At 38.1% G+C, this 19,427-nt stretch overlaps 2 protein-coding genes across 3 annotated transcripts in view; one reads left to right on the top strand and one right to left on the bottom strand.

Moving 5' to 3' along the window:
• The window catches only part of LOC146500349 (hydrocephalus-inducing protein homolog), a 51,712-nt gene extending 45,654 nt beyond the window's left edge, over positions 1-6,058 (bottom strand). Inside the window, exons 1-8 of the mRNA XM_085135790.1 lie at positions 5,944-6,058; positions 4,992-5,096; positions 3,637-3,762; positions 2,828-2,947; positions 2,399-2,533; positions 1,360-1,559; positions 901-1,025; positions 156-357 (exon numbers count right to left, since the gene is read on the bottom strand). Of these exons, the coding sequence (XP_084991916.1) occupies positions 156-357; positions 901-1,025; positions 1,360-1,559; positions 2,399-2,533; positions 2,828-2,947; positions 3,637-3,762; positions 4,992-5,069 (986 nt within the window). The 5' untranslated portion in view covers positions 5,070-5,096; positions 5,944-6,058. The remainder of the gene's footprint in view (positions 1-155; positions 358-900; positions 1,026-1,359; positions 1,560-2,398; positions 2,534-2,827; positions 2,948-3,636; positions 3,763-4,991; positions 5,097-5,943) is intronic.
• Positions 1-19,427, top strand: part of LOC146500345 (CD209 antigen-like protein A) — a 231,089-nt gene that overhangs the window by 174,768 nt on the left and 36,894 nt on the right. The window lies entirely within an intron of this gene.

Raw genomic sequence — 19,427 nt, forward strand, 5'->3', positions numbered from 1 at the left:
AAAGTATAACAAATAGCATATGAGGAGGGTCAGAGAGAAAAAGAGGCCAGTAGAAGGACAAAGATCTACACGACAGAAAGAATGTGATGGGTACCCAAGCTCATTTCTGGCAACACATGCTCTAATAAATACATTTTGTGCTCATGCATAAATACCTCAATAAGCTCAGGTCCTCTTCTTGTTGGCTGGGCCACACAGTCCAGCAGTACTGAAGAGGGATGTCACTGTGGTTGGTGAGGGACACTGTGCGTGTACTGATCAGGGAGACATAAGTATTCTCCATCCAGATGGAGTCAGGTTCAAGGTGGATGTTCAGTTCCTCACAAGACCCATGCAGGCTAATGTACACATCTTCACCTGAGTAGAAGACGTCATGGTGCTTATTATGACCTAGTAACTGGTTACCACAGGGTAACATAAGTGGTGGAGCATAGGTATCAAGAGACCTTTTTGTCTACTTTTGTTTTGATTAGTCAGTTGTAAAAATATGGAGGAATACTGTTGGGATTTAAGTGAAATTTAACAGGGTTACTCTTGTCTAATTGAAAGACAACAGGAGATTCCTAAAAACCAGATTCTGGCAGTCCACCAATACCACTAAGATGTAACATGTACTATGAGAAGAAATCAGGGAGAAGAGAAAACAACCCCTCTGAGCTAGCCATACTGAGCAGGAAATGTGATATAATACAGCCATTATGAGCTGAATTTTCATTCCCTAAAGACTGGCTATATTCTCTTTCATCACCTACAGTATGTCACCTTTGACTTCACTGGCCCCCTAACCAACAAACACATACACACCACTCTCGCAAGCCCCTTATCAGTGTGTATTTATCTGTTACATCTTGAAGAGTCTTCAACACAAGTCTCATTGGTGTCACAGTTTTGTTTTCTCACCAGTATGGTAGTGCAGCAACAGATCCTGGCTGTGGTTTCCTGTGTTCATTGGTTGGAAAACCACAGTCACCTGCATACTCTCGCCAACATCAAGTGCCCCAAACTCAGGTGTCACTGAAAAAGGCCTGCAATAATAGGTTACTGTTTTAGAAACTGACAGAGGAAAAGCAAACTTTTAACTAGACCCAACAATAAGTACTGTAAAGTCTAGTTAAAGGTATAACCAAGACTCCATTATGTAATTTTTGATAAGTAGGTAAAAAATGTTTTCTTTTCACCTATGATTCTGAATTTTTTCTTAAATGTATTTAACTGAGCTTTCCAGATCAGTTTTCACAAGCTGTACTTTAAAAATAACTATTCACTGGGTACAAGAATGACTGTTTTAATGTTGTACAGTTAAATATAGAAAATTACTCCAAAACAATAGACATAAGCCCTTCTTGTGCTGACTCTCACCTCTCTGTGTGGAGCCTGAATTTGGCTTTGCTGTTTCCTACATTACAAACAAGTTGAGTCTTCTCAGTTGAAGCTTTCACAGGACACACGGGCAAGTCAAGCTTGTCTCGAAAGTCAAGAATGGCACGTGGCCCAATGGCCCGGATTGGAATCTCAAACTTTTCCCTCTCTGTCACACAAACCAGTCTATGGTGGTAGTCCTGTGTAGACAAGGAGAAAAGCCTGCTGCAACCACACAAACTCTATAAACTCGATATACTTTATTATATCAGTTGTTAAATAATTTTGTGCCACTGAATTTGGGCACACAAGCAGTTCAATTTTATTGATTCTTACACTGAATTTTTATAGCGCCAATTCACAACAACAGTCACCTCAAGGCAGCAAAGACCCTACAGTAATATAGAGAAATCCCCATCAGCAAGCACTTTGTGACAGTGGAGAGGAAAAATTCCCTTCTAACAGGAAGAAACCACAGACATAATGAGGCTCAGGAAGTGGCAGCCATCCAACGCTACAGGTTTGGGGTGAGAGAAACAAGCTGTTTATTCCATTAGCTGCTCAGTTATTCAAATGTAAATAACAAACAAACCAAAAATATCATACTTGAGTCCTAACCCTTAAAACAATAATTCCTTAATAAACATGAACCAAAAAACAAAAAAAAATCTTTAAATTATATATGTGACAAAATCAGAAGGTTATTTGTTGAAATAATTAAACATTAAGGAAAATGTATACAAATCAAGTATATTCTCTTGATTGATTTCATATTGTATTTCCGTACCAAAATTACACAGAAAATTTACGTGTAATTAATTTAGTTAAATTCAACATTTAGGACAATTTTTTTTAGTGGATTATGATTCTAACTGAGACTTCATGAAACATTTATGCAGAAAGTCTGGTAAAGGCTATACAAGATTATATGAGGTTATCCTCATCCTATATGTGGTTATTGTGACTTTGTGTTTCTCTCAGTCTAGCCTTCTTTGTTTTTGTGCTGCAAAGTCCAATCAAATGCAAACGTCTCTTGTACCTTGTTTTCGTGTGGGGTGAAGAAGACTGTGAAAGTGGCAGACATTCCTGGTGCAATGTTGCTGCGTGCATCACTTGAAGGCAAAACACTGAAATACACGGAGTTCTGCTGCTCCAGCTTCACTTGCCGTGAAACCTGAACAAAAAAATAAACATAAACTGTAGATAAGTGCATAAACCCAGCACAGCAAGAAGGACAAAGGTAGTGATTATTAATCATTGCTTGAAAATGGTATCTTATCATGGTATCTTATTCAGATTTCCTCCAGTCAGCAATGACCTTTTCTTCACACTCCCCACATTTTCTCTTTTTCAAATAGTCATGCTGCGGTGGTGTTGTTTCACAAATGTTTCTGATTCAAATATAGGCTTGACAGTCATGCTGATTTCAAAATTATTTGATCTTCATTACTCTTATTGATTAATATACCTTGTCATTGTTGAGAAGCAGCAATGGTAACTTGTAGGTTTGTCCAGGAGAGAAATTCTGGAAGACCAACTCAGAAGGGTAGGGCTGAAAAAGCGGCTGATCTATATCTGGAAAAGAACCCTAGCCAAACACACATACAGAGACAATGCTTTAGATTTCAAATTCGCCTCATACTTAATACTAAATACGTATTGAACAGTGCATTTGCTTTGCTGGTTTGTGAGCACAAACACATGATAATATTTGTAAATATTTAAACAAGTTTTTTATTCATATTGATGTAATGATCAGCAGTAAAAAGAAAACATGTTTTTCCTAATTAACAGTGAAAAGATGGACACACAGTATGATGCCAATAATATTAATCATCTCTTTTTTATGCAGTCCTTGCTTTTGTGCAGATGCAATTTTAAAATATACAATCAATTATGGGGAGAAAAATGTTGCGACAACTCTACAAATGATGAGCGTGAAAAATCACCAGACTGGTAATCAGCCAAATGTGCTGTGATTGAGTCAAATTCCTGATTATTTCAACCTCGGCCTTTCTACAGTTCTTCACCTGAAGGGTCTGAGCTGTTTCTGCAGCACAAGAGTCTCTACATATTGCTAGGCAATAGGCTAGGCAGGAGTAAGTGATATCAAAGAAAATATTTAAAAATAAGAACTCCCTTTCAATTTGCACCTTTTACGGTAGACTGTTGCCACTGTTATTGTTGGTTCCCAGTTAATGTTATACCGCATCACTGTGTGTAATAGGAAGCAAGTTTTTAAACTAGTGTGATATCACAGAATTAGCTGGCATTTACTTTGTGATTTGGAGCAGCGCTCAGGTCAAGCAACTCCAGGATGCGAGGTGGGTGCACCTCAGCTGTGTTACTCAGGCGCTCCTCTGTGGACTGCAACATCTCCTGGGTGAAAACTGATGGAGTCACCTGCAAACACACAGCAACACAGGCCTATTTACGGTCTCCTAATCAGCAGTAATGAGGCGCTGAGCTGTAGGCTATTGCTCTTGGAACAGCTCAGCTTACAGCTCTAATGCTTACATATACATAAACTCAAATAATGTTCATTTTGTGCATCATTTTTTGGGTATTGTATTTTCTACATAATCCTCTGTCATTGGTGCACCTAAAGCAAAAAACAACTAATTGCACTTAGTCTGTCTGAAGGAAAATGATTTTAGCTTAATTCTAAATCTAAATGAATAACATAATAACAAAACTGCTTATGCAATATTTATGCTTTTATTATTAATAATTATAATAATTATTATTAATTTTATTATGCAGTTAGAGAGATAAATGCCACAAGATTGTAAAAACGAGCATCTGCAGCAGATAGAATATTTTTTACAATTTGATTTGATTATCTGTCATTACCTATCTTATATTTCTGAACATGTTATTTTCCATATCTAATGAGGGAGCTATTTTGAAAATCTGACTATTTTAAATCTTGATGGATTCCAATATCTAGACGGAAACAAAGCAAACTGGTGGCTTCTCGTAACTAACTAAGTCTTTTAGTTTCGAAATATCACAGATTGAAGTCTTTATAAAATCTAAAGACTATCTGGATGCACTTATTTTGAAAATATTAAATATTTTAGAGCATGAGATGAAATAACAACTAATGCAGAGTAGAAAATGTTAATCCCTCCACTGCATCCCTGAACATTGTACCTAGTTTCTGTCAGGTGTGTAACAGCGCAGCTCACACTGATGATGAGCCTAATTTTTTCTTTTTAACAATCTTACCAAATAAGTACACAAGTATGGACTTCAATATTCCACATTCTGACCTGAGAAAATTGTAAGTGAAGTGGAAGAGAGCTAAAATGGTTAGGCTGAGGTCAATGCAACAAAACACTGTAGTCATGTAATTCATTTTGTTCCCTATGAGAAGCCAAAGTGATTATTAGGACAACGTGTCATTTGAAGCAGTATTTTAAAAAAGAATGGGACAGTGTCCAACAAGTAGGTCACAAGAAAATAGAAAGCTGTTTATTTGTCAGAAAATCCCACTTCTGACATCTGCTGTAACATCTTCATTTCCTTGTCATCTGAAAGCTGTCATATGGCTATATTTCACAACATAACTCGCAAGCAGCTTCAAAATTACAGAGATAAAAGGAAAAAAATGCAAGTTAGAACCTCACCCTTCTTGTTTTACCCTCCTTCACACGCTTATTGTTGCATAGCAGGGATGCCTTTTTCTTCACCTGAGTGAAGCTCATTCTGAATATGTTGTATGGCAAAATCACCTGCAAGAAAGGAAACAGAAGAACACAAGAGAACACATGGAGTCATAAACTAAACATCCATTTTTTATGCTTCAGTTATCATATCAGGTTCAGAAGTAGCATTAGGGTGTGTTTTTAACAACTGAAATCTATATGCTGTATACCATATCCACTTCAGTTTATGTCATACATACTTATGGTACAGTAATTTGAAGATTTAGATTCAATTTCAGAAATCAAGTGGTTTCTCAGCATGGCCTCATGACTGTTTAATGAAATATGGGTTTTTTGAATCAGCAAAAGGAAATTTGTCATTGATGTGACCGTAGAAACATTTGATTAACCAAAAAGAAAAAAATGGGATATATATATATATATGTGTGTGTGTGTGTGTGTGTGTGTGTGTGTGTGTGTGTGTGTGTACACACACACACACACACACACACACACATATATATATATATATATATATATATATATATATATATATATATATATGAGAGACCACGACATCACATTTATTCAGAAGTCTTTCTGTTAGCTGGTAAGTTTAAGAAACCCCTAGACGGAGTGCAGTGCTCCGTGTGAATAACAACATTTTGGAGCACTGACGAAGTAAAGGAGCATAAATAGTCTCTAAAGCCTAGCTGTTTTATTCATGTTTGCATTGTTTTTATGTTAACAGTTGTACTGTTCGCTGAGTTTTGCACTTCATTATATTCTCACTCTCTTAAGCACTTCACAATACTTAAACCGTGGATCCCGTAGTTGTACATACAGTATAGGCTGTAAGAACTCTCTGCGTTCACTTTAACGTTAATAATGGATCGTTTAACAGACTGTACAAACAAGCATCTTAATAACTCACCGTTGTGTCGAAGAACTTTTTACTTTACATCAAGCCCTCTGTCAGTCAGTTACCAGCGCGCAAGTCAATGTTGTCTTGGTTCGTTGTCGTGGCAACACACTCACCAACGTCTCAGTATACGGTCTGCTGATTGGCTCGAGCTGTGACAGACAAAAAAGCAGGCGTAAAGAAGCACGCTTTCTCATACGTGGTTGTTTTTGAATACAACAACTATCACGTAAGTTTGTAAAAGCAAGTAAAATGACTAATTGATTAAAAAGTGATTATATTTAATTGTTGTTATTCAGCATTATTATGAGCTTTATTTATATGTTACTCAAAGTCTCCATAGTTGTAAAGTTTTTGAATCAGTCACAGTGCATATATATGTTTTCACTTTTCTCTTTCCAGGAAGGGAGAAAAGCATAACTAAGAAAAAACTGACAAAAAGGATCAAACACCAGAGTTTTGCAAGTACCTCACAACTAATATTCTAACTTTGTTTGTTGGTTCTGATAGTTAGATTTGCTTAAAAGTACTAAGATGGTAAAAAGTCCGTTTTTACAGCAAACAAAACAGTTGTAAGTAAATGTAAGTAGTTTGTAAGTAATAGTTCCTAAATTATTACGATTATTACTTAATGCTTACTCCCACAGTCCAAAGACATGCAGTTAGTGGGGATAGGATAATTGATTAATCTAGATTGCTTATAGGTGTGAATGTGAGAGCAATTGGTTGTCTATGGCTGTGTCCCTCCGTGTTAGCCCTGCGACAGACTGGCCACCTGTCCAGGGTGTACCCCGCCTCTCACTCTAAGACAGCTGGGATAGGCTCCAGCACCCCCAGCGATCCTGAAAAGGATAAGCAGAAACAAATGGGTGGATGGATGGGTGGATGGATGGGTGGATGGATTAATTAATAATGTAAATATTAAGATGCGTTTATGCCCTTTGTAGGGGGCCCCAAGGATGCCCAAATTTCAAGTAACTGGGTGATGTCTAACTTCGCAGTCAGGGGTGAGGGTACAGAGGTTTTGGGTGGGTTTGGTATTTATAGGTTTAGAGTTCAGTTTCTAAGGCAACAAGATGACTTGAGTTACTAGCCGGTCTTTAAGTCTGACGTCATTAGCCATGTCTGGGCCCAAACTCTGCTGCAGGTCCCAAAGTCAAACGATCACTGCAGCATTACCGAGAGTTGAAAAACTGTCTAAATATTGTATCTAGCAACTCTGAGTTTCTTGATGCCTGACAGTGCATTAAAACTCCAGTTTCTTAGTTGTAGAATCACGTCACAGCGACTTACTTATTTTCGTATCTAGTAACCCTGAGTTGCTTTTTGCCGCACAGTGCGTTATAACGTGAGTTATTGCTTTACGTTAGTGTTAAGGTTAAGCAATTTCAGAGGTCTGTTTAGTACCTTTCGCTTTCTGTTCATGATTAGCGAGTTTTTTGTTCTCCATCTTTTCCCCTGTTGTTGCCACCTTCACTGGCTGAAATAAAGTCTTGTTTTGCTTTCAATCACCCTCCGAGCCTCCGTGTGGTGTCTGCACCTGAGTCTATTCCCTTGTGCTTGCCCCCCAGGCGTGACAACTTTTTAAAGAGGGTGTTATGTATACACGATGAGCAATTTTTAACTGAATCGATTTAGCCTGGTTACAGACAGATATCTTAGAGGCACAGACCCAAATCTCATGCCAGTCTGAAACAGTTATAGAGCAGCCTGGGTCTCTTTCCCAACCCTGTTTAAAAGCCAGGAAGTGAGGGGCTTTAGGAGTTAAGGACCTTATAAAAGGAGCTAATGGACTTCCCAGGCTGCAGGGAGAAGAAAGCATCCTCCACTGCAGACCTTGTAGGGTCCATCATTAATTATAAAGTGCCTCAGTTCAAGGTATCTAAAAAAATTCCACATTCTGGAGGCTGAAACACTGCTGAAGCTGCTGAAAGGAGAGCAGAGTCTGGCCTCTAAACAAATCACTCAGGTTAACCAGCCCTAAGTTAGACCAGACCACAAAAACCCCGGAGCAGCAGGAAGTAAGGGCCGTTCAAATGTGTCTGGTAGATAACCTGAACTTGTGGAACACAAGCTCACATACCAAAATAACAATAAAAAATTAGAACTGGTCCATAATCCCCATTGCCAATAATTTTCAAGCTAGTTTTCATATAATTTGGCATACCTCAGCCTTTACTGCCTGTTTTCTTTAGAAAATAGGGAGTAAAGAATCCATAAGAATGAGTTCTTGGCAGCCACCCTTACACTGAAACCATTTCTGATGAAAGGCCAGATTCATGTCTCGGGTCCTGTGTCAGGATTTTGTTCATAATATGACTAACATATACTATTAATGTGCTCTAGCTTGCCATTAGTGTTACTCTCCTAGAACAACTCTTACTATCTTCAAAACTCCCCCTGACAGATTCCACAAAAACTATGCCAGAGACATGGTTGGGTTTTAAAGTAAAATGTTTAAAAGAAAAGGCTAAATAAATCAATCAATTAATATCAGTACAACTAAGTGTGGCTGGTGTGTAATTTTTAAAAAGAAGAAAAACAAGAACAAAAACCCCCCAACAATTTTAAAACAGTATATACTAAAACAAGGATAAGGTTAACTATGCATTGAGGTGACAGTATAGCCTGAAAGGAAGCCACACAGCACATCAAAAATAGCATTCTACCAAGTGAATATACATCAAAACCACACATCAACCTAGCAAAGCATGCAAAGCACCTGTTTCTTCAATTGGCAGTATTCATCTCTAACAATATCTAAATTCAATCACATTTAATTTACTTTCCACAAATAAATGCATGTGTTGTCTATTTGTAGTGCAAACAGATAAAACACAGTCACTTGTTAAAACCTGACAGCAATATTAAAATCAAGAGGAAAATTAGATAAACAATCAAATTCAAAATAAAACTGAGAAAGCCAAAGTAGTAGCAGCACCCTAGCTGTACACAAAACAGTCCCACAGATCAGGTTCTTGAAAGTTCTCCACAAACCCTTGAAAAAAAATTGTCTTCTGTATCCTTTCATTTGGATACCATATATACACAGTTTGAGAACAGGCCTAGTGGTACCATAGCTGCACAAACCACATGTTGTCCACTTCCTCTGAACTTAAAATAAAAGAATAACCTGAAACCAGTGAGACTCTCACTTCACATGGCTTGTGCTGCCGAGCTGAGCTCTCAGAAATAATCCACATCCTTTCATGCAATGGAGGAAATTTATGTCAATACTGAACATCTCAAACCTGATAACCCAACACATTCGACAAATCTCACAGGTAAGAAGTGAAAGAGACATGGGAAAAGAATTATACATGTGTTTTAACATCTATTTTTCACTTTATTTTGCATCCAGTTTTGTTTTGCTTTTCCATTGTTTCAGATCCAAGGAGCTGTAAAAGAAGTTTGTCTTTAGTTGTTATTCTCTCTCTGGGCCTGGTGGCTGGAATTATCGCTCTTTATTTCTACTGTGAGTTGTGTTGGTGTTCTAATTAAATTAGACATGAACGTTTGAAAGCAGAAATACGCACAAATTAAAAATATGTAAACCATTTTAGGATGATGAGATTGCAACAATGGTTCCTTATTCTCATGTAAAAGCATGTGAATAAGGAACTAAAACCTTCATATTTAGCATGTTTCATTGCTTAGAGGCAGAATGTTAAAATATTTTTTGTTTAACTGTAAAATTAATTAGAATTAGTGCCTTTTTGTGTCTCAAAAACATATTTGTTTATCTGTCTGTATTTCAGACAATAACTCCTTATACGAGTCAGCTGAACATCTCACTGCAATGAACATCCAACTTTCCTCAATAACTGAGGAGAAAGACCTTCTAAACACAAATCTCTCTTCCATGAGTAACAAACTTCTCTCCATGACTGAGGCGAGAGACATGCTGCATGCCGACCTTACCAAAATCACAGAAGAGCTGAAGAGGCTGAAGAGCTTGTTTAACCAGAGTGAGTCCTTGTGTCTTTATAAAAGGTCTTACTGTGGAAATTGATTCAACAGAAATTTTAAAAAGCAAACGTTAATCTTTAGGGGCACATATTTATATGAACCACTGGCTTCATTGTTGTATCTCTGCTTATCACTTTAAAGCTGGATTGCAGCAGTGCATCTTATGCTATTCACAAATATCACATTTACAAGAAAAATACAGTTAGTACAAAAATGCTGGAATCCATTCTATTAGTAAGTGTGTAATTCATTATTTGTAAAGCATTATTCCTCCTTAGTGTGTATTTATAAACACATGAATACAGATATGTGTAGTCATGATGGAAAATATTACTGTGCTCTTGGTATCATTTTAAGTATCAAAGTCTAAGTAAGTGAGTAACAAAGTATTTAGGTGCCCATTCATTTATATATTGATTAAGATGTGAACTTAGCATGATTTAATAAAGATTTTATAAATACTTTTTCAAATTTTAATTTATTGTTAATTCAGACTTTTTTCAGTTAACTATTTTTTGTGACCTTATCTAAAGAGAGGACTAGTTTATATTAATATTTATTAATAAAAATGAATGTAGGTCAAGAGTCAAACAAGTCTCAGGTATCTTCACAGCAGAAAAATGACACAGAAAAATCACAAAGAACATACAAATAGTTTTTTGCCAGATGCAAACATTACCCACCTGAGGTTTATGATATGTAATACTGAAATGTAGATTAGGTTAGGTAAGGTAGGGTAAGGTAAGATAAGGTAAGGTCTTTATTTTCACTGTTACCAGAACAATGAAACACAGTTTAGCATCTTTCCATTGACAGCATGTAGGTTGTTAACATTCAGATTCTTAGCATAAGAGAATAATATAAAATAAGTTGAAGAGGTACCTACACAGAGAATGTATGAAAAGCTTAATAATTTAAGTATCTACACAAAAGGATATCAGAATCAGAATCAGAATACTTTATTGATCCCTAGCGGAAATTATTTTTTGTTACAGTACTCTATTATAAACAAAACATTAACAAGACAGACAATACACTAACTAAGAATAGCACAATATATACATATATACATACACACACACACACACACACATATATATATATATATATATATATATATATATATATATACATGCACATACACATATATATACACATACACACACACACACACACACACATATATATATATATATATATATATATATATATAAAACAAAACACTCAGCACGCCCCTGCGGGCGGTTTATCCTTCAAGCTCGGGTCCTCTACCAGAGGCCTGGGAGCTTGAGGGTCCTGCGCAGTATCTTAGCTGTTCCCAGGACTGCGCTCTTCTGGACAGAGATCTCCGATGTTATTCCCGGGATCTGCTGGAGCCACTCGCCTAGCTTGGGAGTCACCGCACCTAGTGCTCCGATTACCACGGGGACCACCGTTACCTTCACCCTCCACATCCTCTCGAGCTCTTCTCTGAGCCCTTGGTATTTCTCCAGCTTCTCGTGTTCCTTCTTCCTGATATTGCTGTCATTCGGAACCGCTACATCGATCACTACGGCCGTCTTCTTCTGTTTGTCTACCACCACTATGTCCGGTTGGTTAGCCACCACCATTTTGTCCGTCTGTATCTGGAAGTCCCACAGGATCTTAGCTCGGTCATTCTCCACCACCCTTGGGGGCATTTCCCATTTTGACCTCGGGACTTCCAGGTTATACTCGGCACAGATGTTCCTGTACACTATGCCGGCCACTTGGTTATGGCGTTCCATGTATGCCTTGCCTGCTAGCATCTTGCACCCTGCTGTTATGTGCTGGATTGTCTCTGGGGCATCTTTACACAGCCTGCACCTGGGGTCTTGCCTGGTGTGATAGACCCCAGCCTCTATGGATCTTGTACTCAGAGCTTGTTCTTGTGCTGCCATGATTAGTGCCTCTGTGCTATCTTTCAGTCCAGCTTTGTCCAGCCACTCGTAGGATTTCTGGATATCAGCCACCTCCTCTATCTGCCGGTGGTACATACCGTGCAGGGGCCTGTCCTTCCATGATGGTTCCTCGTCTCCCTCCTCTTTCTTGGGTTTCTGCTGCCTGAGGTATTCACTTGTCAGTTGGGGCCATCTTCGTGATGTATTCTTGGATGTTCGTTGTCTCATCCTGGACTGTGGTGCTGACACTCACCAGTCCCCGGCCCCCTTCCTTCCGCTTAGCGTACAGCCTCAGGGTGCTGGACGTGGGGTGAAACCCTCCATGCATGGTAAGGAGCTTTCTTGTCTTTATGTCAGTGGCTTCTATCTCCTCCTTTGGCCAGCCTATTACCCCAGCAGGGTACCTGATCACGGGCAGGGCGTACGTGTTGATGGCCCAGATCTTGTTCTTACCGTTCAACTGACTCCTCAGGACTTGCCTGACCCTCTGCGGGTACTTGGTGGTTGCAGCTTTTCTAGCGGCCTCTTCATGGTTCCCATTCACCTGCGGGATCCCCAGGTATTTGTAACTGTCCTCTATGTCTGCAATGTTGCCTTCTGGTAGTTCAAGCCCCTCAGTTCTGACTACCTTCCCTCTCTTTGTTACCATCCGACTACACTTCTCCAGCCCGAATGACATTCCAATGTCATTGCTGTATAGCCTGGTAGTGTGGATCAGTGAATCGATGTCTCGTTCACTCTTGGCATACAGCTTGATGTCATCCATGTACAGGAGGTGGCTGACAACTGCTCCGTTCCGTAGTCGGTATCCGTAGCCAGTCTTGTTAATGATCTCACTGAGGGGGTTCAGGCCTATGCAGAACAGCAGTGGGGTCAGAGCATCTCCTTCGTAGATCCCGCACTTGATGGTGACTTGTGCTATGGGCTTGGAGTTGGCCTCTAGTGTTGTACGCCACATCCCCATTGAGTTCCTGATGAAGGCTCTTAGGGTCCCATTGATCTTGTACAATTCTAGGCATTCCAGTATCCAGCTGTGGGGCATTGAGTCATAGGCCTTCTTGTAATCAATCCAGGCAGTGCACAGGTTGGTCAGTCTGGTCTTGCAGTCTCGGCTGACTGTTCTGTCTACCAGTAGCTGGTGTTTTGCGCCTCTGGTATTCTTGCCAATTCCTTTCTGTGTCCCGCTCATGTATTGACCCATGTGCCTGTTCATCTTAGCTGATATGATGCCTGACAGGAGCTTCCATGTAGTACTGAGGCAGGTTATTGGTCGGTAGTTGGAGGGGACTGGTCCCTTCTTGGGGTCCTTGGGGATCAGGACCGTCCGACCTTCGGTTAGCCATTCCGGGTGTCCCTCGTTAACTAGCAGCTGGTTCATTTGTGCTGCCAGACGCTCGTGGAGTGCAGTCAGCTTCTTTAGCCAGTAGGCGTGAACCATGTCGGGCCCTGGTGCTGTCCAACTCTTCATACTGGAGACCCTTTCTTGGATATCTGCCACTGTGATGGTTACTGGACCCTGTTCAGGGAGGTCGCTATGATCTGCCCTCAGATCCACTAGCCACTGAGCATTGCCGTTATGGGTTGTGTCCTTCTCCCATATGCTCTTCCAGTATTGCTTTGTCTCCAGCCTTGGTGGTGCTGTTCTCTTATTATTGTTCCCTTGCCACTCCCTTGTGAGTCTTTGCTTGGCAGTTTCCAAGGCCTCAGGTATGGACAGCTTGCTGTATTTCTTATGCACCTTCTTTGTCGCACCTTTCTGCAACTCCGTTAGTTGGCTAACCTCCCTCCGTGCTACTTTGATCTTGCCCTCTAGCCTCCTTCTCCATGGAGGGTACTGCCTCTTGTGGCTGTTCAACTTGTAGCCAAGCATCTCACTGATCACTGCTGCCGTATTGTAGATCAGCTTGTTAGTGTCGGTAATCGTGGTTGTAGGTATTGTCCGTAGTGCTGCATTAACATCCTCTAGCAGACCTTCTGAGGGTACTTCACGTAATCTTGGTAACCGGCTTCGGGGGATCCAGGTTTCAAGCTTGGCCATGATCCTATATTTCAGGTCAGTTCCTCTCCTGTCGCACTTGGGGCTATGTACCCAATCTCGGGTGGGGGTGATGATATCTCCCCCCTGACCTGGCGTCCTGACTCCTCCTTGCCGTAGCATTTATGTTGTACCTCGTCAATCTCTAGCTGTGAAAGCAGTCCCTTCTTTCGAATGTTGGAACACTGAGCTACTAGTTGTTTCGCCGTCATTGTGGATGTTGGGTATCGAAGAATCCATAGGTCCCTCATCCTATTCATGTAGCCCCTTCCGCCGGGGTTACTTTATATATATATATATATATATATAGGACAATCTGAAATCAATGGGTATTTCCATACATACATACATGGATCTGGAGGTTAACATTGTTTAGTAATCGCATGATGTAAGATACATTAGCAAACGATTTTAGCGGTATTTAGGGAGCAAATAAAAATAAGCAGACACTTAAGTCATGGCACTGCCCTCACATTCTCAGACATAATATTTGTGGGAAGTCTCTTCAAAGTTGTGGTCATTCCAGCAGGAACACTAAATTAGTGGCAGATATGAAAGTGATCACAGCACAAAAAATATTTTAAAAAGTTAGCACAGTTCACTTTAGCTTTAATTTCCTGGCAAAAAATGTGTCACACACACTTTGTTGTTGTTGTAAAACTGTTATTCTCTGTAAGTGAATGCAGTGTGCATAGATCTTATTGTTAGATGATCCTGTTTAATTAAATAAAGATCAAATGAGTATTATTATAGAATTCTTAAAACATCATTCACTAACTGTACTACTACGTCTCTGTAATTTCTTCTAGACAAAGCATGTCCTGCAGGATGGAGCAAGTTTAGCTGTAGCTGTTATCTCCTCTCTGAAAGCTCTGCTTCCTGGGATGCAGCCAGAAAGAACTGCAGAGACAGAGGAGCAGATCTGATGGTTATTGACACTCCTGAAGAACAGGTACAGTGTTTGTGTATGTGTGTGTTATTGTGTTTGTAAATAAATATTAAAGTTCAAACTCCTGTTTATTTTAATGTAAACAATTTGTCCGGTTTTGAACAAAAATCTAGAAATTAATACATGTCTACAACACATTTACTACACATAAAACCCTGAAACAACTATAATTTTGTCTCAGTGAGAAAAAAAAAAGGTAGACTTTTCTGTTTTTGCAATTTCTGGAGAAATTGCAGTGAGATTGTTGCTACTGGTAGTCTGTAGCTTGCCTCTGGTGCATCTAAAATGCTGGAGGCAATGAGTTAAAGGCTGGTTAACAAAGTTAAAAGCAGATGTCTCATAAATACATGGGCAGGTAATTAGATTTTCTGTGTGTGATTAAAAGAATAAGAAAAAAAGACTTCTGAAAAATGTAATTGTGAAAAAAGTCCCATGCTGTATTTTAACTCACAACCATCGACATGCAAGGAAGAGGTGAAAAAGAGGTAACTCTGCCACTAACTAAAAGTGGAATTTTCAGAAATTGTGCAAGATTTAGAAAATCAGAATAGAAACACACAGTGGATAATTGAGCCAGTCATTTTGAGGTATGAATAGTTTGTCTACCACAAATGGTGTGAGACTAGTTAGGGAAGAAGAAGCGTCTGATAACATACACTGGGACTGCTGCTTTGCAACAATCCCACAGATTACAGTGAATGAAACCCTTGGAAGTTAGAAAAATAAATTAATAACTGTACAAGAACACATGCAATGTAGTTTCCAAAAATTCTTCCACTGATACACTGCAAAAGAGAGTATGTATTGTTTCCACTGTACATGTTTGTTCTACAAACTGTACTGTTCCACTCTAACTGTTTTTTTTTTAAAACTCTGACACACTAATGTACATGCTTTAGTAAAAGTTATGTTTTATGAAATGTGTGGGACATCATGAAATGAGCAAACACCTCTAAGATAATTTTGAACACGTTTATAATACGTTTAGACAGTATTAAGAGATTTTAGTGGCAATGACTTACTCATTGTTAAAAAAAAACAACAACATAACAAATAAATTAAAGGTTGAAGTGTATAAAAGCATGTTGCCTGTTAGGTGGTGTGTTTTCCTGTATTAGCTGTGGAAAATGTATCTCCATTGTTGAGGGTAAATGCTGCAATAAATATGTAAAAGCAAAACAAGGGGGAAAAGGAAAGAGAAAATGGTTTAATTAGTGGTGGTTTAGGATTTTTTAAAAATAGAATTTAGATGAAATTTGAATAAATTGTGGTTCAAATCTAAAATGAAAGTCTTTTCTTTTTAAAATTTTTCTATTAAACAGATGATCCTCTCTGTAATCATCACAGAAGATGCTTGGATTGGTTTGAATGACAAAGAAAAGGAGGGAACATGGAAATGGGTAGATGGAACCCCACTGACTCTCAGGTAAGACTTCTCTTTTGGTTTAGTTTACTACTTTTATTACATTTCCAAAAGATATTTGTAAAACCCATACTTTTATGCAGAGATACCCACATTTGTGGTGTTACATGTCAGTGGGATGAGCCAAGCTGCAAGGCCAATAGGTTAAAGATGTGTGCTAATGACTTGTTTTGGTAACATTGATCAGAAGAAGTTACTATATTAGTCATGATGTACTGCAGTCTGATGGAAGCACCAACACCAAAGCATCTCAGTTTTTCTTCAGTAATAATAAGACAATGTTTTTGTCACTGACCTGCTAGGTACTGGGCAGGAGACCAACCTGATAATGGTGGTGGACAGGAAAACTGTGCTCATATCATAAATAATAATAAAAAGTCCTGGAATGATCTCCCATGTTCAACTTCTCTTAAGTGGATCTGTGAAAAAATACCATAAAATCAATGTACAGTTTCTCAGAAATAATATAATCAAAACATGTTTTGCGGTTTTAGCTGGGATTGTAATTCCACATTATAACTTTAATTTGATATGCTCTGTCATAATGAGGTATTTTGTTGTAGCTTTTTTATAAGTCAGTGGAAATCAAACACAAGCATGGCTAAGCATAGGTGGTTAATTCTTGATATTTCTATTTGAAATTATTTGATTTTTAATGTAATTTTCTTCTTCTGGTAGTTTTTTTTTTTATCTATTGTGGTATTATTGTAATTAAGTCTTTCATTTCTTTTCCTTTTTCCTCATAGTTGTTTTACTCAGTTTCAGTTTATGTTTTGCTTCATACCACATTGTATTACCTCATATTAGAGGTAGTTTTTTTTCCTGCAGTGCTTCTTTATGTTCCTACCTCTGTCTCATTTCTGTGTTGTTGAGTGTTAGTATTCATTAGGGTTAGTTGTCTTTTGCATATTTCCTCTTTTCCGTTTGTTTCCTGCGTTTGTGTTACTTCCTGCTTCAGTTTTTCCCTCATTACTTTCATTGTTATGTTTTTGATAGTGTTTGAGTGACCTTGTATGTGTCATTCTGTCTTACAATAAACTCCAAAAATGGGAATTGATTGAGATATAGACTTTATTAAGACAGTTATCTTATGATGAAAAGACCAAAAAGCCTTATGTGAAGAAAGCTGTATTGTGTATTTTTTTGTTGTTGTTGCCATTTTCTAAAATTAAATTCAAGTTCAGATGAACAACAATACATGAGATATCACACTGTCTCATTATTTATTTAACATAAATTTGGTGTCTACTGTGAGTTTTGTTCTCACAGGACAGAGACCCGCTGCATGCCAACCTCACTGCAAATGCCAGAGACTCCTAGACTCATACATAGACTTCTATTTGCACACAAATGAGAAGCCGAAAATGTGAGGTGTAATTTACTTCTGCATTGGTTTCAGGGGAGGACGCTACTTCTTTCATATACAGACGAAAGTCAGAATTCTGAGTAATTTGTTGTTTTTATATTCATATTTATTCATTTGTTTTTAATGGTTCTATTGAACCTATGGGTTTAATATTAAAATCAATGAGATTTAATTCATGAAAACAAGATTTGAATTCAAAAAATAGCTACAAATTAAACAACCACTATTGGATGAATAGGCTTGCTTTCATAAATGCAACAATCTCTAGCCATACGTAATGTTATTTTCTTGTCAACTAAAGAACCTTTATCAGCAAAAAGTGACAGCTTTTCTTGTAGTGTGCAACTTTCACTTTTTAAATCCTGATAAAGACAAAGGTTATTCACAAAGCAACTTAACTATTGAGAGCGATCCAAGGTCAAATGAATGAAGCACATCTTCAATTAATTAGTAAAAAGAACATATGTTTCCTTATAGGTTTTTCCCCCTTAAAATGCATTTTCATAGCACTATATAGCATTTAAAAACTGAAAGGTCTTGTAACCTACACTGTTCGTTACTGTGATTATATTGTTCTTTACAAAACTGTTAAAAAGAAGTTTGACTTCTGTATCCTTGCATATGGGTATATATATATATATATATATATATAGTTTGACAGCAGGTCTAGTGGTAGCACAGCTGTACAAACCACATATTGTTGACTTCCTCTGAACTTATAATAAAAAGTCAACCGAAACCAGTGAGATTCTCACACTTCACATGTCCTGTGCCACAGAGCTGAGCTCTCAGAAATAATCTACATCCTTTCATGCAATGGAGGAAATTTATATCAGTGAACACTATTTCAAACCTGCCAACAAGTCATCTATAAAAAACCTCACAGGTAAGAAAGAAATTACAAAAATTTAAGGTTACATTTGTAAAATCTGCTATTACTGTTACATTATTGCCCCTCAACTCCCCCACCCACATTTTCTTTTCAGGTCCAAGGAGCTGCAAGAGAAATTTTTATTTAGTTGTTATTCTCTCGTTGGGGCTGCTGGCTGGAAGTATCAGTCTTGCTTTCTACTGTGAGTTATGTTGTGTTTTTAATATATATATATATATATATGTATATATATATATATATTGCACGCACACACGCACCAGCCCATTTCTAATGAAATTTGACATGAAATTTGACAGACCAGTATTAAATTGACTTTCATATTTTAATGTTTCTTAAGGCCTAGTATATTGTTGTGAAGTTTCAAGATGATCCATTAAAAATTGTAGGTAAAATGAAGTTTTTATGGATTTTAATATTTTATGCAACCTTAACCCGATTTTCACCTAAATTAAATCAGCTCTGGCTGTTATTGATATCCACCATGACAAAGAATTTGAAAATGATATCTCAAAAACTGAGGACTCTATACTGCTAACAAACACATAGACCAGGGGTCTCAAACTTGTGGCCTGGGCATATTGACGTGAAGAAATATGATGCAATTTGGCCCTTGAAGTTACTTTTTTTGTTAGGGAGGATTTGTTTGTTGTTTAGTGCAATTTTAAAATAAGTCCTTTAAAAAGCAAAAGAAATATTTAATATGAAGGCATATTGAGCAGAGAGTACAAACACATTGAGGGATTGGTCGTGTTAGTTCGGTGAGAGTTATTTGTAAAGAAAACAGTTGTCACTAGCAGTCAAAAACTAATGTGTATACTTATGTCTGGATTTTTAGTTTGTTAAATACATACAAAAGTATAGCAGAAGTGCTGCCACGTGTCTGGCCAGAAAGAGAGTACCAGTTTGTTTATTTGGTAGTTCAATGAAAGACTTTGGTTAGTTA

Source organism: Neolamprologus multifasciatus, chromosome 16 (genome assembly GCF_963576455.1).
Source record: "Neolamprologus multifasciatus chromosome 16, fNeoMul1.2, whole genome shotgun sequence".
In the NCBI taxonomy this organism is placed as follows: domain Eukaryota; kingdom Metazoa; phylum Chordata; class Actinopteri; order Cichliformes; family Cichlidae; genus Neolamprologus; species Neolamprologus multifasciatus.